The 21,337-nt window shown below is 30.1% G+C and overlaps 1 protein-coding gene across 1 annotated transcript; it reads left to right on the top strand.

Annotated features, from left to right (window-relative positions):
- Positions 1 to 2,397: 2,397 nt before the first annotated feature.
- Positions 2,398 to 19,888, top strand: Orco (odorant receptor co-receptor). Its single transcript, XM_031983136.2, has 9 exons — positions 2,398 to 2,584; positions 4,464 to 4,598; positions 5,431 to 5,814; positions 6,288 to 6,542; positions 7,056 to 7,303; positions 12,897 to 12,996; positions 13,153 to 13,257; positions 13,553 to 13,708; positions 14,107 to 19,888. The coding sequence occupies exons 2-9, from the start codon at positions 4,464 to 4,466 to the stop codon at positions 14,155 to 14,157; spliced, it is 1,434 nt and encodes a 477-aa protein (XP_031838996.1). The 5' UTR covers positions 2,398 to 2,584; the 3' UTR covers positions 14,158 to 19,888.
- The last annotated feature ends 1,449 nt before the right edge of the window (positions 19,889 to 21,337 follow it).

Genomic DNA, 21,337 nt, shown 5'->3' with positions numbered 1-21,337 from the left:
TATAACCGCTAATAAAATAGGTGGCTAAACTTTAGTATGGTCGTCTATTTTGCCTGAGGAAGAAAAAAGGTCAATTAAATACAGGTAGAAGCATCATCCTTTTTAAAATATAGGTACTTTTCGAAAATGAATATATGCTCAAATTATTTTAAATTAAATATTAAATTGTTCAGTTCTTTCACTTTATGGACATGTAAACATTGTTACGTGACTCATCACTTAGTGACCTATGAGTTTCAAGTTTACTGTATTACGTATTTACATTAAAAAAACAGTATGTACAAGAGATTATCAATATATGTAGATTGCAGTGCGAGCATCGGTTATATAATATTCGAATGATTGAGCTTTACATTCTTACGCGTTTTTTAGTACTTTACTAACAGGAACCAATTAGTATCGTCACTTTTTTATGACTTATTTACATCGACAAATGCACAACACAAATTGCAGTCATTTCATCGATGTGAATACTATTGATGCTGTTTCTGAACGTTTTTCTGTCGATTAAACAATAGTTGTCGAAAAAGCATACACAAAAATTCCGTAAAATCGGAGCGATTCAATAAATTTCTTTCTGATAACATATAATAAAATATCGATATGAATTGGAAGCAGTAAAACGTCGTAGTTAAAAGAAAATTTGTTTGTGTACAATGTTTAATATTTTATTGCAAAGAATGATAATATCTTTTAGATATATTCTATATAATATGAAGTGCTTTATAAAATATTTTTAGTTTTGAATGCTATTATGTCGTACACTTTCAAAATCATCTCAAATTATACTGCCACCTTCTATAAATAAAATGACAATTTTATTGAAATTCTAATGACGAAATTATGTTTAAGTGCATCTGGGATGTCCATTTTTTAAATAATCTTCATCATTACATTTTCCTTCGAATAGAATTATGTATAACAGACTTTTTGTGGTACAACAACTTTTACAAATAACTGTATTGGTTACGATACAAGAATTGCCTAGTAGGAGATATAAAGTGGTTTTGATGAATTCTAAGTAAAGAGTATAATCGCTATAGATCCGTGGCACGAGCTCACAATATTATTGACGTATTAACAACATAAGTAATGCAAAACAAGCATTATGTAGAACAGAATACCTATTTCATATTGTTTTAAAATACAGGGTGCGTCAGAGTAATGTATACAGGAGGACACAAAGTGGTTCCTTATAAAAGAAATAACCAAAAAGTGTAGAATAAAATTTGTTTATTTAAAGATTAATTTTGAAAGAAATCAAAAATTAGTTATTTTCGTAATTCCAATTAACCGTTTGTACACGCAAAGCGACTTTCAGTCGTCACTTGAATAGGTATTTCGATGTACCAAACTTCTAAAGTTTGATGACGCGAATCATTTTAAACACGTTACCACTGGATTTTCTTTATATTTTCGCCCAATCTTTCATAATTTTTTCAATAACGACTTTCCTACTTGAAATGCAAAGGTTTTACAATTTCAGAGACAGAAGAATGTTCTTTCTTTAAATGTTAAATTTGTAGCTATTTAAACATTATTTCATCTATTACCACACCAATTGTCACTAATCCTATACAATTTCGATAATGAGAAGCACGTGTTATTAAACATTATTCGAATGAAATAGATAAGTAGCTTAACACTTTGTGCTATCGCATTAACGCGGCATCGATTATCACCCCTATCTTTTCATCCGCAAACAAAACAGTAACATCCATATTAAACACAAACGTTCCATTTTCATCTAAACATCGTTATCTAATACCAGAAGCCATATCCTTAAAACTCACTTACGAAACTTAACAACATTATACCATCTAACGTTACTTTAAGTCTCATTCATTTCATTAAACTACAAGAATTTCATTCCAGTTTCCAAACGTAACTTTATAAAGCTCAGAACAACGAAGAAATGTATTTCCTTCATAAACATCGCCATTAAATACTCAATCATAAAAACATTTCTTTATTCCGCAAATCGACGGAAGACATAAATGCGTAAAGATCCGTAGCCCGCTAATGACCTATCACAGCAACGGAAGAAGGGATAAAGTTTTCCAGTGGCGTTAACACAGAAAACGTCCGTGTTCGGGATCTTTCCAATGTCCCCAAGTTTTTCCGTTCCCCTACACGTCGTACTCTCTTGTTGGCATACGCTTGCCGAGCGGCAGTCGTCGAAATCTGAATAATTGATACGTTTACAAAGCTCCATGTCGACGATACAAGAAACAACATGGCCACCGCGGCGAGCCGGCAGCGAACGTCTGAGAACGTCTGCGCCTCGGTTACCCTTCGCGGATTGGTCCACGTTTGGTGCCCCCTCGGACTGGAGGGGTTTCGCTGGAACGACAGGTGGTGGCTATCCGTGAACGACGGGGCGGAAAAAAAAGGAGAAGGAACTACAACGAAGAAAGCAACCCCCCTGGTGCCGGTGATCGAGGGTCAGCCGACTCGCTACGTTAGTTTTCATCGATACCGCGTGCCCTGATCATCGACACGCCGATTCCTGTCAGCGAACTCTCGACGAGCTCGCGCCGCAGCGTGGATTTAATCAGTGTGACTGCGATATACCGGCCTCAAGGTGAGAAATCGCCTACGGTTGAGAAACGGTCTCAAATCATTGCCGCGTGCAGTTTTGGTGCCCCGAAATCGGGATTGACCTGTTACGTCGCGACCGATATTGTCGTGTGAATCGCAGGTCGAACGGGATCATTGGAATGCTACTTTCCTTTTTTATGGATATTCAGGATTTTTGTTAGGTCTTTTAAGTCAGTTTCATCGAGATTCTGGGTAGGTGAGTGCTTTCGATGTTGACGGTTCGTGGATGGCCTGTCGTTGCTGGGTGTCTGGTGTCTTTTTGTAAGAAATTCGAATGTTCGAGATGTGTTTCTGTTTTTGTTACTGAGTATTTGCTTATAGTTATGTTTGTTATATATGCATATCTAACTATAAGCAGATATTCAGTAACAAAAAAGGAAACACATCTCGGAGATTCGAATTTCTTACAAGAAGACACCAGACACTCAGAGAAGATAGGAGAATTCCATGTGTGTATGATAATTTTTGGTTCCTTATATGCAGTTTTTATGGGTGTTAGATGGAATAGTTTGATACTTTATGGTAAAGGTTCTTAAACTATTATCTTTTTAGTATCTATTTAGTTCTTTTTATCGTTGAATAAGTGTCGTCACAGGGTAAAAGGATATTTTAATATTTAGGTATACGAGTAAAATGTATTTATTGTATTATATAATAATGTTATATAATTTTGAGAATTTGATAGCAGATCACTTGAAAGGAATACCTAAATCCAACTTTATTTGTATATAAATATTTAAAAAGTGTGTTTAGATCAAAGTCAAACTGCTTCAAGGAATACGTAAAGTGATATAAAGGAATTATTGTCAAGGTCATTGTTTATGAACCTATAGATCAAAGTTAATATTCTGTTGCATTTGTTTTATGGATTTTGTAGAAAATAAAGAATACAGTTTTGAAAATGTACGTTTATGTTCTATAGTATCTAATTTTTTAAATATTTTATGGAAGTGATATTTATATTTCTCGTTGTTTATACGATAGTAAAATAATTTTCTAATTTAGTCAGTTCATTGCATACAGTTTGTATTCTATTGAAAACTTCTGATTTAGTTCGTGTCTCTAATTGCTAATTAGTCCTAATGTTGTTAATGTTTATATACCTTAACAACATCACGATATTACTTGTTTTCTACAATAGTTTAAAGTGTACTGTCAAGCAAGAGATTAAACAAACAGAAGAAATAGACAATATTTTACTACTGTCTACATGTATGTCAAGTAGAACGAAGTGCCAATAGACAGACACATTTCTCGTTTAGTGATTCGTGACTAACTCAGCCTCTGAATTTGACGCAAAGCAAATAATTTTTTTCATAGATTATATCTGTTTGCTATTTTAAGTATTTAATATTTAATATCATATGTTTACATCATAGACTTCTCCAAAATATTTTTCAAATTGGTAATTATTAAAATTTTACTTTTATTTTTACTCAGATCAGTTAAATAGAAATAATGTTTTGTCACACTGCTTACCTTTGTTCCCACCTGCATACCAGTTACATTTTGACTAATAAGAGAGAGATCATGCCCTTGGTATTACATATACATTATTATCAATCCGATCATTCTTAGAACTTACGAAATTTGCATAAATAAGCTATTGCAAATAGAACATTATTTTTTAAGGAAAAAAATAAATAATTAACGTAATAATTAACTTGATAATTATTTTCGTTCATTTAATAAAATTTTTTTTAATAAACTGGAATTAGATACACAATTAATGAAAAACATATATTTTTGACAATATTCTGATAATAATAAATATTTTAGGTCCTAAATAGATCGATCAAGATTTACGAGGAAAGATTTTTAAATCCGAATTCATAATCACTTGTTTCACACTTCTGTCGCAGATGATGAAGTTCAAGCAACAAGGCCTAGTCGCTGATTTGGCGCCCAACATCACATTAATGAAAATATTTGGACATTTTTTGTTCAATTACTACAATGACAACTCTTCGAAGTTCTTACACAAGGTCTTCTGCATTGTAAGTCAAACACGTTGATCAACATACACTTTATTAAAATAAACATTATCTGAATATTAAGATCTGTTCTCTAAATTATTTACAAAATTCGATAGTAGAACACATTTCGTTGTATTTATTTAAAAATTTTGACTTTTGAAAAATCGTTTCAACTCTTTAGCGATGACGTCGGTACGGGGTAGTGACTCTGGTACCGTTCCTAGTTCTTTTACTTCTTTTTTTACTACTTAATACTATTCTTACCAGTCTTTTATATATACCTATTTCCACCGAGAGGAAATTTAATGAAATCTATTTAATTACTTAATATAATCTAATAAAAACATACACACACAACATAATCAGTAATTTAGAAATTAATTTTCTACTTTCTAAAATTAATCCTTAAAAAACAAGAATAGTCTATTTTACCAATTTATATCAATTCAATAATATTTCATCGGTAATCAAACTTGTCGTTTACTAGTATGCATGCAGTCTTAAAAGGAAGACGATGCTATGTAATACGCAAAATAAATTAATGAATTGATTATACGAAATAACAAGAAAATATAATTTTTTTCTAACTATTCTTTATATGAGGGTCACTTGAACACTCTCGGTTTTTTGTATTATTTACTTTTCTTTCTGCTCCTATAAGTGTTAAAAACAACTTGAAAAATATTTTTAAAAATCAGAATTATCATCAAATTATGGTAGTATCTGTAAGGAAAGACGAAGTCAAAAGAAATGAAAGAAACTGAGAATTCGGTGTTGTTTCTGAATGGTTAATTAAGAATTGTAAAACGTTCATAAATTCCATAAACTGCACCATCGAATTAATGATCCCCAGATACACCTCATGCTGATCATACTGCAGTTCGGACTTTGTGGTTTAAATCTAATGTTCGAGAGCGGCGACGTCGACGTATTGACTGCAAACACGATCACGATGCTCTTCTTCACGCACAGTGTAGTCAAATTGGTTTATTTCGCGGTGAGGACAAAACCGTTTTACAAAACATTCGGCATATGGAACAACCCCAACAGCCATCCTTTGTTCGCCGAGAGCAACGCTCGGTATCACCAGTTAGCTATAAAGAAGATGAGAATATTGTTGCTAGCCGTTATGGGGTCCACGGTGTTGTCTACGATTTCATGGACCACGATCACGTTCATCGGTGATTCGGTGAAGAAAGTCATCGATCCTGTTACTAATGAAACCAGCTTCGTCGAGGTAATGTCTAATGTACAATTTATTCTGGTTCACAATTAACTTACTTAGTACCTAACCTCCGAAAGATCAGATCTGTGATCTTTGCCATACACATAAATACCTTAAGACGATATTTCGGCTCTTTGTACGCAATACAACTGAATATGTGATTTACTGAAAAATGTTTATTGTTTTTTTATTAAAAATACGTAATTTATATGTATAATAGTAATATTAGTAATATAGTAATATAGTAATATTATATTGATATTAAATTGCATGTATAAAGTTAATATTATACTATATAAGTTTAATTTCGTATTTGTAAATAGTACCCAGAAAAATTGCACCATACGAATTAATTAGTAACCATGGATTAGTATTTTCTCGCTTATAGTGTTATTAAAAAAAAATTATATTCATACGAAGTAACTTTTACATAAACAAAAGATCATTTATAAAATCAAGACAATCGTTTTGCTTTATTTTTCCAGGTACCGAGACTTATGGTGCCATCTTGGTACCCATATGATGCTAGCCACGGAATGGCACACATCATGACGCTCATATTCCAGTTCTACTTTCTGCTATTCTGCATGGCCGATGCGAATCTTCTCGACACGTTGTTCTGTTCGTGGCTTCTTTTCGCATGCGAGCAAATTCAGCACTTGAAGAACATCATGAAACCGTTGATGGAATTCAGCGCAACGTTGGATACAGTTGTACCGAACAGTGGTGAATTATTTAAGGTAATCCTGTATTTTTTTTTATAAAAGTTGACGAAACACGGTTAAAATCGCGGTTAACAGAAATCTTAGTAAACAGAGATTAAAAAATTGGTGGTTTATACTCTTTTGATCACGTTCCTTTGACTGCGAATCATTTGAAATTTTCCAGGTCAATTCGAACATTTCTGATACGGTAAAATAGATAAGCCTACTTTGTTCGAAAACTTTTTCGAAACTCTCAAAACTTGGGGTACTGATGTTATTTTGTTTTAAAAATTAAGGCTAACATTTCTATACAAATATTTACTGACCCATAATAAAATACGAACAAAAACATAGCATAAATGATTCCTTATTCATTGATTTCATGTCTTTTTTTAACTGATTTTCGAGAGTTTCAAAATCCAGAAACGCGAATGTATTTTTAGGTTTTTAGGCTTAGACGTTATAAGTAACTCATTTTTAGTTGAAACAGATATGTTGTATCTCGATCGTTCCACGATCGATGAAACGGTGATCAATTGTCTTTACCAGGCCGGCAGTGCGAAACATATGCCGGAAGTAGACCCGCCACCACCAGTCTCACCACTGCCAGCTAATGACAGCATGTTGGACATGGATCTTCGAAGGATTTACAACAACCGACAAGATTTTACGTCAACTTTCCGAGCGAACGCTGCGGTGAATGGGACGGTTGGACCAAACGGATTGACGAAGAATCAAGAGATGTTGGTCCGAAGCGCTATCAAATACTGGGTAGAGAGGCACAAGCACATCGTCCGGTAAGCAATTTCATTTGTCTTCTTAATTTCGTGCACAATCATCAGCAAAAGTATCTGCCCCTCCATATACAATGACACAATTTATCAGATTAACAATAAAATTAATGATAAATCACAAATTGTTAACTAATGCCCTAGTAGGTAGTTATACATAATTTTTTAGTTAAATCTATTATAACTTAAATTATGATTCAAGGTTTATCATACATAAACTATCACAGTTTAAATTATATCTGGTACTTCGAACTTTAACATTCGTAAAATATATAAATATTATATAAATAGGTGGATGGTTACGAAAAGTGAAATAGAATTAATTAATTTATAAAAAATAAACATGAGGTTTAAAAAGATCCCATGTAAAAAACCCATCAAAAGCATATACCAAATTTTAATAAAATCAGTCCGTTAGTTCTAATAAATATCGACTATGAACACATTATTCTGAGAAGTTTACTTTTGAAATTTTACTTTTTCTTTCTTTTTTGCATGTATATGTTAAATCATCGGTTTCTAGAGCACATATATAGTTCAGCTTCCGCGGATGCTGCGGCTACCAAATGATTTTGTTTTAATTGTTTCAACAACGTCCTCTCCATCTTGGTCTTGCAGTTGCGCGTTGCACCAAGGTTATGCATTGACTGTCTTCGAAAACACTTCTCTGATGTGCGCTGAACGCTGTGCTAATTTACATTGCTGCATTATTTTCACTAACGATCTCGTTCCATCCTTGAACAGACATGTAATACATAATTTGCACTATATACTTGACCTATGGTACTTGTTTCTTGCTCTTATATCGGTTGTATTCTTTTGTGCAACATTCTAATAACTTGTTCTAACTGAAATCTCCCTAAAAAAACGTACATGTGTGATCTATTAAGTAAGAAAGTACTTACTATCACTCCTGATATCTACTTTCTGTAATTATCAAAATAGTGACAGATGTTTCTTGAAAAATTATTTAAAAAATTGATTTATCAACTCGGTAGTTTTAATGTTAAAGACAGTAATAGTTGGTTCTTCCAGATGAAATTTGTGTTTGGAAATTTTCTTTATTAAGCTGCTGAGTCAAATTGCATTTTTCACTTCTTCTGTTGGAAAGAATAAATTATCGAATTTCTGCACGATGATATTTGTTGGAATTTATATGGACGACAGTGGTCCAAAGAACATTCGACACACGTGTGTCTTATTTCATCTTCATTGATATCGAAGGGGAAAGCGCAATCCGTAAAGCGTAGAGATAAAATATTTTCGTTTCAGTATCTCAAGAATTAGAGGGTAGAATTAAGTAATCGAATAAGAAAATTGAATGAAGTCACTTCTAAATGTGAATAACCATACAATCGAGAAACAGTTCCGTTTTGAAACGTACGATCAATTTTCAAAATGTTCACACGATTTGATCGGTCTTATATCGAAATAACGAATAGATTTTTTTTTACCAGACTAAAAGTCGAAGTTTCGGAAATTCACGATTAGCGAGCTTAAATTACAACACGTCGTAATTTCGAAGTTCATCACCATGACGGACGTCTTGACGACAGCATAACCTAGTTTCCCATTTCGATTCCCAGTCGGAGTCCGCTTCTACATGGAAACGTAATCTACGACGACAATGAGAGGTCCCCTCCGCTTTCGCGAACCTAACAATGAGAGACTTCCATTAGGATAATAATCTCTGCCAGATGCAAACGTGAATTCCAGCAACTTTATTATACCCTTACCCTTTTGCGCTCACTATCACAATTGTGTCTTGCATCACGTAGACACTATATAATATTATACTATATAAATAAATTACCCTATCTAAATAAATAATATTTAAAATTAGTAAGTTACTCTTGAAACGAATTTGTTTGGTCGAAATAAAGACCATTGCTATTTCTATACATTTCCGATGGAATGTGACCTGTTTTATTTGATTCATATATAAACCTGAAGTTCTACAATTAATAAATTCTTTACAGGTCACTTTCGGCCTTGTTGAATTTACTTAAAAAATTTGGACCTGAAAGCGAAAGCGCAACTGTTACAGATGCCATTTTAAAATAGTACATTGCAGATTAAACGTTGTTTAAACATTTAAAGTGTGAAAAGCTCTAAATATTGAACTATTGAAAATCGCAATTTACATCTAGACAATGAAACAAAAACATCTAAGACAATTGGTTTTATTCATATTAATTCTAAATGGTAACTATTGTAGGTTTATTCATGAACTGCTTAAACATGCTGAACGCTTCTTTAGAGTTTATCGTGTCATAGAATGTATGGTACTATTTGTCAATTAGAATTTGTGGAACTTTCTTCGAAACATTACAAAATGTAGTAGAACAAAAACAGCTATTATTACTATATACACGAAAATTAAGAAAACTATTCATTGATACATTGGACTTTATATAATATAAAACTTTATATAACAATGTTGAATTTATCTCGTTGTAAATAATTAAATAATGATGAAACAGGAACATATTATATGTATAAGGGATTAACAAAGTACAAACGAATATTTATAAAATACATGTACGTAAGAAAAGAAATGTGTTCTCTACATAAAATGTTTAAATTTCTCCAATTATCGCGTGAATATTTTATTTTCTGTACTTCCAAAACTTTGAAAATTACACCCAAAATGAGCTGCACTTTTAATAAAGTATTCAGTAACAGAAATTTCTGGAAGTTAAACACACGCATAAAAAGTCAATATTTCGATTACTCGAGGTTTTCAGTTATCCGCCGGAACAAATTGATTTTCAAAATTCTTCGGTAATCTACGTGTAAAATAGAGAATGAAAAATTTGCAGTCATTTCAGAAAATGGAATTCTATTATATTTATATGTTAATAAAACTTCTTTCCTTTTCATTATTTATTTATTTCATTCATTTGTTTTATTTTGAATACTAAAAATTTACATTTATACTTTTAATTCGAGGAAAAGAATTAAAAAAAATCAAATACCCACCCCTAACACCGACTTTCAATTGAACCGAAAAATTTTCTAAATATTTCTTTCATTACTTATATTGATAAAGAAACATTTTATGCAGCTGTACAAGAAAGATGATATATTTTCTCAATAAAAACATTAGAAAATATAATAAGCAGTATTCCAAAGTGACTGACAAGCGATAGATAATAAAGGAGGTCATACGAAATATTAATGCTAATATCCATGGGCGTATCAAAAATATAATTATTTTGTCATACGAAACATACAATTATCTCATGTTCGGTACTGTATATGAAGTATAATTCGCCTATACGCTTCAATTATAAATTACATATACTATCAAAAACCAATCATCGTTCGGTATAATTATAGTGCTTTCCCCTGTTCTTTGTCTCTTAATCTTCTGTACGTCCTTCACTGCATAGTCCATGTTAGCAAGATGTCCAAGAAAATGAAATAAAATGTAACAAACCGAAAAGGAAAACGAATAGAACTGAAACGAGGTGTAAAAGACGAAAACGAAAGTTCACGATAAATCGGAAGGTTAGGCTCCAATGGCCGACCGGGAAGATGCAACGGGTAAAAATCAGTTTCCCCGGTTTAAAAGAAAGGGAATCTTTGAAAACGATGGTAACAGATAAGTCGATGCAGTTGTCTAAGGCTTGAAGTAAGTTTCAGAGGGAACGAAGGTATCGCGCGGCATTTCCTATAGATTCTTCGGAAACGGAGAAACAGGGGATGCGTGTATTCCCACGGTAGTGAAGTATTTATTCTAAGAGAGCGCGATATTGACCGCAACTGGGGACGTACCGTGCGGACTGGACAATTTATTGGACAATTCAGAGGTTGTACGCTCACGTTCACGTGTACTCCGGTATACGTGTCTAACACGTGTATTTACACGTTCTTTTCTTTTTCGCGGACAACAGATAGCATTCGGAACGCGATTGACGTTTACCCTTCGACCCCGATACGGGCAACAAAAAGAAGAGATATTTTCTGAGAAGATGCACGAAAACCTGTTGCTGAACGTATCAAACACAATGTCCATCAAAATGGTTCTTATCAAAATTTTAATGAAATCGAAGTGATTTCTTTTTTTCTTTTCATTTATCAGTTGTTTAAAGTTGCATCAACCCTTTCCATGGGTTATTAGCAGGGATTGAGAAGCTTCCGAAAAGAATTGTTTGAAACTGTTATATATCGATTCCGACTGAAAGAGTTGTAAAGAATCGGAACAAGTCATAACTGTTATTCGGTATATCGGTTTAGGTTACGGTTCTTCAAAACTGATATTGTATCGGTTCCGAAACGGTTCTATGGCTGTTGTTTTTCAATTCTTCATTTCAGTTCTGCATTTCAGTTGTTTATAACTGTTTATTAACTGTTATATTTCGGTTTTTCATTTCGGTTCGTCATAACTGTTTCTAGAGTCGAAAAATAACAGTTATAGAACTGTTTCAAAATAATAAAGGTTTTCAATCCTTGGTTATTAACGACTTGTGACAGCTTGTAGACTACTGTACAAGTTGGAATGCTTTAGGTAATGCAGTAAATTTGGAGTGGATTTCTTGCCCTGTAAGTTGTCGCTCGAAGAAGGTTGTATGTTGATTCGTTATCTGTTCGTGATGCGTTCCTTATAGTGTGAGATGATGTGTTCCATTGTCAGCTAGAATTTATAGAAATTGCAGGTTGGATGGCCTTCTTTGTTTAGGAGATACTGGTGGATGAGATTTGTGTGTCCTGTTACTAATCTTGAAGTTATGAATTGATCGTGTCTAGGTAGGGTACCCCATGGACCATCTATCATTCTATTCTCAATTGTACTCAACAGAACAAAATTACTGTTCATAAATAATTAGAAAAAGAAAACAATTCCACGTTTGTTCCAAGGCACTATTATTGATAATAGGAAAATAACATTTAATTCGAGAATTTGCTTTCTTGGAAAATTAAATTAGTAAAAAATAGTATCTACATAACAAAAGAAAGCGATTTTCACAGTGAAATGGAATGTACGATGATATTTTCCAATAAAATAATTTAATTCTGAGAATGGATTTTATTCTTAGACGAGAGGAAATGAAATATATTTCAATTAGACGACTGTATAATAGTACGAATAAAATATAATAGAGAAACGGATTTAAAACACGCTTAACCTACGGTGAAATGCCGCTTAGTTGTAACGGCTATTTATTGATCGAATAATCGGTCCAAGTGTTTACTTAAATACTTTAAAAGGAAAATTGAGAAAAAGTACAGTAACCTATGCAGTATTTATTTTCTTACGTTTGTCCGCATATTGAAGACACTTTTTCAAGGTTAGATTGTATCGTTAAACTAATGAAGAATATACATGACTGCATAAAATTTGCATAGATATACACTGTGTTGGATTCAATACCACTGTGTTTTACCAAATTTTCTTTTATCTACAATTATTTAACAGTCACGCTCACTTCCAATCTTTGATCTTTAATAAAGGTTACGAACTATTTCATTGTGTTACTGGAATTTATATAATTATGAATACTCGTAATTTCTTTTATCAATAAAAAATATTGAAGTAAATACATGTGTTTAGACAATTGCTCTTATTAATCCCTCTAATATTTTCTTTGTACAGATTGGTTACTGCAGTCGGAGACGCATATGGAGTTGCTTTACTGCTACACATGTTGACTACTACGATCACGTTAACACTGCTCGCTTACCAAGCTACCAAAGTATGTAATCGTAAATAATTTAAATATAACTTAAAAAATATTGAATTCTTAAACGAACTAAGATTGATATTAATTATATAGATGTCACGAATATAATTTTTAATATCTTTGTCTGTACTTTGCAAGTAAAGTTAATTTCCTTTAATCAACTTATAGATCAATGGTATTAACACATACTCAGCCTCAGTTATTGGATATTTGCTGTACTCCCTTGGTCAAGTATTCATGTTATGCATATTTGGAAATCGTCTAATTGAAGAGGTACGTAGAATCGATAAAACATTTGACTGCTTGCTGTTAAATTGAACTAATTTAAAGTTTAACTGTCAAATTTGGGATTCGAAATTTTAAATTCATCGTGTTTATTCAGCTAATTTCACATTAAACACGTCGAATATTTTAAATTCAATTAACTTCTTAAATTCTAGTAAAATATTTTACGTGTATACTTCTGAAATGTTATAATGCAAGAAACAATAATAAGGAAACATGGTTTAAATGAGTATTAAGAACTATTATTCAATTATTTTGATTTTTCTGTTGGTTTTGTCGACAGAGCTCATCGGTGATGGAAGCTGCTTACTCTTGTCACTGGTACGATGGATCAGAAGAAGCGAAAACGTTCGTACAAATTGTCTGCCAACAGTGTCAGAAGGCAATGTCTATATCAGGGGCGAAATTCTTCACAGTATCTTTAGATCTGTTCGCCTCGGTAAGATTATGTATTTCGATTTTTTGATACCTAAAAAATGATTTTTACATATTCCAGCAGTTTATATTGTAAATTTAAATTGAACCAATTTGCAAGATCAATATTTTATTCTTTAATAATTGATAAATTAAATTCGATAATCAGGTTAGTTTGAAAATTAAAGTGTAAGAATGTTACAGATTATAAATTGAACTCTGTTATTATTATATTCAATATTCACGTTGTGTCAGTCAGATAAACTCAACAGTTAAAACGTTTATTGAATTTCCACTGTATTATCATCTTTCCACAAAAATGATGAAACTGCTCATTTATAAACTTAATATATATTATTATTACAATATATATACTTTGATAGATATTTTTATAAATTATAATTTAAATTTCAAACTTTATAGGTATTGGGAGCTATGGTTACTTACTTCATGGTGTTGGTGCAACTGAAGTGAATTCTTCAAATAAACCATTCCAAGAATGATTGTAAATGTTGGAATGTTCGAATATGTCTGGTTATCAGAGTCAAATACGAATTTCATATTTCGTGGTTCGTAATGATTTTGATAAAAGACTCGTAAGACTTGAAGTGAACAATGAGACTGTAGAACACTGTGAACTTGTAAATTATTAAAACTTACAACATTTGAACCAAATGATATGCAAAATCTCAAGATACAAAGAATGTCCGAAATCGTGGTACAATCGAAAAAAAATTGACTTCACAAGAAAAAACAGGTCGAACAGGATGCTCGATGAGTCGAATTAACAACTATAAACAAATGCATCTGATCACCATTTCAGTTAGACAATATCGTTATTGTTTCATATAAATGAAACTTGATATGCAAAAACCTTGGTTTGTAATTTTGAATGATTTTTTAATTAAGAATCTCTTTCTTTTCGGTTGAACCAATATTGCTTGGACACCATATATTAATGTAATGAAAATTATTTGACCTTAAACGGCATTATATACAGTTATAATCAAAACTATGGTTCTAACAATAAAAGTTTCACACTTCTCCCTTTTTCGAAACATTTAATACATTACATTAAAATTATTTGATTGGGTAAACATTATAATTTAAATACATTTTCGAATGCTTTTTAAAATAATTATATCATTTTATTTTTATATACATACAACCTTTATCTGATTTCTTATAATATGAAAACGTTTTTACCAGCTGCAAAAAAAGGGAAGCGTGAAATACCAACTATAAATACATGTCATATATAGTATGTAGGTATATACTCAGTACATATTAAACTACTAAACTAATATTATAAAATAAATTTTTACCTTAATAAAACTGTATCTTAATTTAGTAACAAAGTTATTGCAGAAACAGAAATTGTCAAATAGTTGTATCTTTAACTGTAAGAAAACATAAAAAGGGAAACAATATTCTCGCAAATTTTAAACATAAACTGAAGGCCTTTGTAATTATAGTTATGTAAAACACGATAAAGAATAATAATTAGATACTTTCTTATAATAACATATATATATAATATATATATATAATATTACAATATAGAAAAAAAAATATTCTTTAATGAAACTTTCAAAGAATATATATTTATGATTATTTAATACTTATTTATAAGTATTATATAAATTTATGTTAATTTTTATTAACAAGAAAAAACAAAAATTGGAAGCTAAATGTTAAGTTATATATGCACCAAATGTTTGTATGCACTATTCCATTATTACAACTCTTTGATTCACATCAAGCATAGCCACTCCATTTTTCTTATTTAACTTTCGATTACAATAGTAAAGATTGTACCATTAATACGCTACAAGTTTTTATCTTATCTCAAAGAAGTAATTCATATACAATAGTAATATATTGTACATTAGTATAATTTATGTTAATAGTTCTACATCTGCGTCCAATTGTAATTATAACAAATAAGAAAGTTATGAAATAAAGTTATCTGAAAGAATGAGAACAATAAAACAATAAAATTTTCAAATCGGTCTACATATCTGATAGAAATAAAATACACAAGATAAAAAAACCAATATAAAAAATTTTATTCATTTATTGTTTGCTCAGCTACAAAGAAAACTTTAAACTTTACAGAATTTATTTCATTTGAAATCAATGGTTTAATTCAAATGGACTATTTCATAACGATTGTTAATATTGTTTTTATAATTACACACAGATTATAATACATTAACATTTTTCAAAATCTATCATTTCCATTTCTGCGAAGAATACTTGATTGAAAAAATTGCTAAAAAATAATATTCAAATATTTATTATACAATTTAAAAGAGTATATTGTTAATAGTTTTGTTATGATTAACTGCAAACTGAGAAAATTTTTCTCCTTGGAAGAAATTTAATATAATTATTATTCCATTTATCAAGTCAAAAAAGTAATGATTGTTTCTACAGAAAACAACAGTCATTTCCTTTATTGCATTAATGTTTAGTCTTAGTGTTAATACATAATATTCGTAAGTTGTAATTTTTATGTACACTACTTTAAGCTACTTTGCATATAATGCTCGAGGGAAATCATGAATGGGGAATATTACGCTAAAAACATGTTATTTACGTTTATTTAAAGATTTAACGATGTACAATATACTGTGATGTAATTATGTGAATTTACCTTATTAACCAATGGATTAAGATGTAAGGCACACAATTTTTGTCAATTTCTCGGATAATTAATTTCATAGATCAATAAATTTTTAGGAGGTATTATACAATAATAAATACATCTATAAAATAATACAATAATTTCTTTCTGATTCATGAAGCACACATTGGATGCTTGCATCTTGATCTTTTAACACTTTTACGAAACCAAATTAACGTGTAAATAAACACTTACATAGACTTTTATAAGGACAATTGTATACTTATAGTTAGTAAATCTGAAACTAATATTACACTGTAACATAGTAGTCTTATATACCGCACGTTTTTTTTCAAATAATTTTAGTAAAAGCTATATTTTGTCAAATAGATTTTTTAAATTAATATAATTGAAATTTATTACATGGTAATACGTCGTATTGTCTGGAAGTTGAAGAAAATTGGTGGAAAGAATGAGTGTAATTTATTTGCAGCAATCTGCACTTTGTTTGACCCTAATAAATTGTAAATCGAATAATGCGACAATCTTCAAGTACGAAGATGTTAGTAAGTTATGTATACAGGTTTCGGTGGTGATTTATACAGATGATGATTCTATGAGTAAAAATAAATTGATGCGGTAAAATAAAATTTTGTCATAATAAACTTAGCTTTCGAAGAATTTAATTTAACCCATAATGGCAATCATCGGTGAAATTTCATTATTATTGCTATAACGGTAATTTAACTAAAAAGTAGTGATGACATTACCATAAGACAGTAATTAGTACGTGCATTCGACAATTTATTAGATTTTATGTTTGTCTTAATAAGCTTTTATTTTCAATTTCATAAGTAAGTATTATATGTGCATATATAAGTACGTTTATTAACAACAACATTAATTTTCATTTATATTATCAAATTGTTAAAAGTGAAATTGTTGTTCATCATATGAATCGAACAGTCTAACGTGACTAATATCATGATATTCCGACATTTTAACTGCAGAAAATGTATATTATTCTCTCTGTAAACAATTATTATCGTGCATATACTAGCAAACACGTTACAAAATGCGAATATCGTCTTTACATATTTTGTATTTAGAATATTGTTATGAATATTATACGGATTTCATTTTAATGAAATTGAAATTAAAATTAAAGTTGAAATTAAAATTAAAATTGAAATTAAAATTGAAATTGAAATTAAAATTGAAATTGAAATTAAAATTAAAATTAAAATTAAAATTGAAATTGAAATTGAAATTGAAATTGAAATTGAAATTGAAATTGAAATTGAAATTAAAATTAAAATTAAAATTAAAATTAAAATTAATATTAATATTAAAATTAAAATTAAAATTAAAATTAAAATAATAATATGCGAATTAAATGAAACAATATATAGTCAACGAATTGTGAATTCTAATTATCTCAAAAATTAGTTTACTGTAGAAAAGAACGTATTATACGCGACCGGTTTATTTTTACTTTCAGAGCCACCCTCTGTTCGGTTCTACCGCACCCTCCCCACAGCCTGTATATATAATAAAATGGGACATGGAAATAGAAGCACTTTAATATCTCCGTTATTTATAGTCGCATAGAAAAGCCATTTTTAATGAAATTTCAATGTCGACGTTGCTTTTTTTTAATAGTATCGTGTATATTTTTAATAGATTGATCTATATTGTCGTTGTCTATAAAAGAGAACGAAATTCAATGATATTTTAATTACAGTATTCAGCAAATCTCTGCATTCATATTAAAGAATGTGAATTATACCTTAATGTGAATAGTGGGAAGTAATATTAGTTGTACAACGATTACGTTTTTAATCTTAATACTTCAAAACTAGAAGTCCTAAGAAGACACTTAACAGAAGGACCGAACTTTTATTCGAACACAATTTCTATAAATCAATGTGTAAATATTTGTATTTACTTATAAATCTACAGTTTATTTACTTACTAAAACTAAAGGGTCTCTTATATGGAGTAAATTTAATCGCTAATTACTTGGAAGTGAACTGAACATCAACAACTGAACTTGTCGATAGACGTCGATTACGCAAAGATAGTAAACACACTTAATCGCTGGCTACGTTTTTGTTCAGTTTTGTATATCTTCTATAATCAACACATAATTGATTTTAAGGTGGCCTAAAATATTATATTAGTAATTTAAATATTGGAGGTATAACGTGCATTTCAACTCATAAGCTTACTATCTAATTCTATTACATTTAATACGTTTGACACAAGTAAAATACAATTAAGAGAGAAACTATTTCAAATACTAAATAGATATTACTAGGTATAAAATAAGTATAAAATGATATCTTAAATATGAACCAAAATTATAACAATTAAAATACTTTCTTATTTTATTATTATTATTATTTATTATTAGTAGTTATACCGTAACAATATGCTTAGAACATATTTTAGAAGCTGTGTATATTTAATATTTGACAAAGTAAATTTTAACAGAATTTGCAATATTTCCCAAACAGAATACTATTTTTAAATGGTACTTGAACAATTTATTACAACATATAAGATATTTCATTTTGAAAATGTATGTACGATAGTCTTATGTATGAATTTAAGTCAAATATATTATTTACCATAAATTAGTACCAAGCAATCTACTGCAATTATAGTTTGTCTAAATCTTCAGGCTATCAATGTTACTTTGTTTAAGTCAAATACTGGAATGTTTAACTGTAGAAATACAGCTTATACCAACACGTATTTGATGACAAATACAAATGTAAAGTTTATATAATATTATAAGTCCTTATCAGAAAAGCCAGGTGTAAATGTCAACAACAAACGTAAGTGTAAATAACAATGTAAAAATAGAAAGTTTATTAAAATACTCTACAAAATATTGGGTGCAAGTGTAATACTACTATAAACTTAACGTATATACTTCTAAGTTTTTAGTTAGGTTTATAGTTGTTGAATATTATAAATCGAGTAAAACACATATCTGAATAACAGAAATATAAATATACGATTAAAATAATATAAAACATGATACTCATCACTCACATATCTATTTATACTCAAATTTTTGGTGGTTTACAAATAATTCGAAATTTCCTTTGAAATATCAATTAATCGATAAATTTTAAGAACAATAATTAAGTCAAATATAATTGATTGTATTTAACTCCGAATTATCGAAGCTTCATTAAAATGTCTTACATTTGCTCGTTAACTTAACTTATGTTAACCATTCATTAAATGAATTTCTGATATTATTAACAATTTCCAGTTTCAAAATTACACAATAAGCTGTCCTTTGAAATCCAAAAGCACCATAGAGTTTGACTATCATGCTCGTTTCATAAATGCATTCACTTCCCATCACATAAGGTAACGTAATTAATTTATTGAGAAAATGATTTACGAAAGGATTGTTGGGTCTGAGAGTGTGTAGTTGCTGTGTATAAAAATAATATGAAATACGTGCTATCTTTGACAATATAAGTTCGGCTGTGCTCACCGCATAAGCTGGATGTGTATTTGTGTAACAGATTCAATAAAATTTCGTTTATTCCATCTTTGTCTTTCGTTATATACGATAGAGTTTAAAATGCCTATTTCTTTCCAATATAACTTTTACATCAATAAATCCTTGCTAATGACTGAAGAGAAAACGAACAAGCAATCAAGTGATACAAAGAAACCGGTTTTTAATGAATGAAAGTTAATCGAACAATAGTGTAGGACTTTTTTAATACTATATCCACAACTAGAAATTTTATAGAATATTTCTACTGAAATTAAATTCAGTTGAAATTCTGAATTCAGAATTCTTTAATGTTATTGATAGAAACTACCAATCGAGAAAAGAGTACATAGAATACAATGAATTAGTCTGAGAAAGTTGAACTGAATTAATATCGAAAATATTTCAATCAATGAAATAAAGTTAAATTAAAATAAGTGATTAACTGTGAAATTAAATTAAATTGAACTTTTATTATAAAACACAAAATTTAATCCAATATTTTATCTCAGCGTCCTATTGATCATTAAATTCAATATTCCCATATTACTAGTGGAATGCAGGTGGTGCCTAAAAACATGGTGCAATTACAAAGAAGTTGATTGATATGAAAAGTAAAATTGCAAAGAAAAGAATTGCTTGAATACAGTTTCAGTATCTAAAAGATCAATTTCGAAGGTGTAATTAATATGAATGTATTCGCACATGAAGGAAATAAAAGGTATGAACATGGATACAAGGTCATCTCAATAGATCTATTCAAATTCGACTCTTTTTAAAGCCAAAAATTTATATAAGAATATTATTTTCTACAATTTCGACAACGCCTGCGCGAGTAATTGCCTTCGTTTAGGTTGTACTACGATTCGTGTTTCCCCGTATAAGTTGTTTCCCAATTTATTTACAGAACAAAATTCGTTCCTAGTAAACCTGCAGTAACACTGTAGCACAGGCAGAAAGTTAAATGAAATATAGAGTAATACAGGGAGATTGGAGCACTCGGTTCTAACTCCCCTTCTCAGAAAGGGTCGCAATGGAGGGTCACTTCAATAAAATCAACTCCTTCAAATTTACCATGAGGAATATTAATCTGACAGTTTTTATTGTCTGAAAATATACAGCACTTTTTACCAGATAACTTAATAAAACTATATAATTTGTAGACTCATTTATTTTAATCAACATTTTAACACGTACTATCTAGTATACAACATACATGTAATAACGAACAAAAATATAGCTACGAATTTAAACTTTGACATTAGTCGTTTCTGGCGATTCATTCCAGTTTTTTAGTGTTTTAATGTTTTAATGATAAAACACTTAATTGGTTCTTTCTATGTATACTTATATAATTTCATAAAATTGTTGGTATTGCTTTTTTCATACAATTAGTTACTTTGACAAGGACCAATATTATTTTACTACTATAATGGTTGTGGTATTTGTTTGGTTGTTTTTGATTGGAAAGTGATAAAGATATGATCAACGTGCGAGAC

The sequence above is a fragment of the Nomia melanderi genome, chromosome 10, assembly GCF_051020985.1.
Source record: "Nomia melanderi isolate GNS246 chromosome 10, iyNomMela1, whole genome shotgun sequence".
In the NCBI taxonomy this organism is placed as follows: Eukaryota; Metazoa; Arthropoda; class Insecta; order Hymenoptera; family Halictidae; genus Nomia; species Nomia melanderi.
Note: the sequence above shows the minus strand (reverse complement) of the source record. Positions and strands in the feature narration are given on the sequence as shown.

Bases quoted from the DNA above. Each gene is read 5' to 3' on its own strand.
- Orco (XM_031983136.2), top strand. From the start codon at position 4,464: ATGATGAAGTTCAAGCAACAAGGCCTAGTCGCTGATTTGGCGCCCAAC. The intron at 7,304-12,896 runs GTAAGCAATTTC...TTCTTTGTACAG, and splicing joins AGGCACAAGCACATCGTCCG to ATTGGTTACTGCAGTCGGAG. The intron at 13,709-14,106 runs GTAAGATTATGT...CAAACTTTATAG, and splicing joins CTTTAGATCTGTTCGCCTCG to GTATTGGGAGCTATGGTTAC.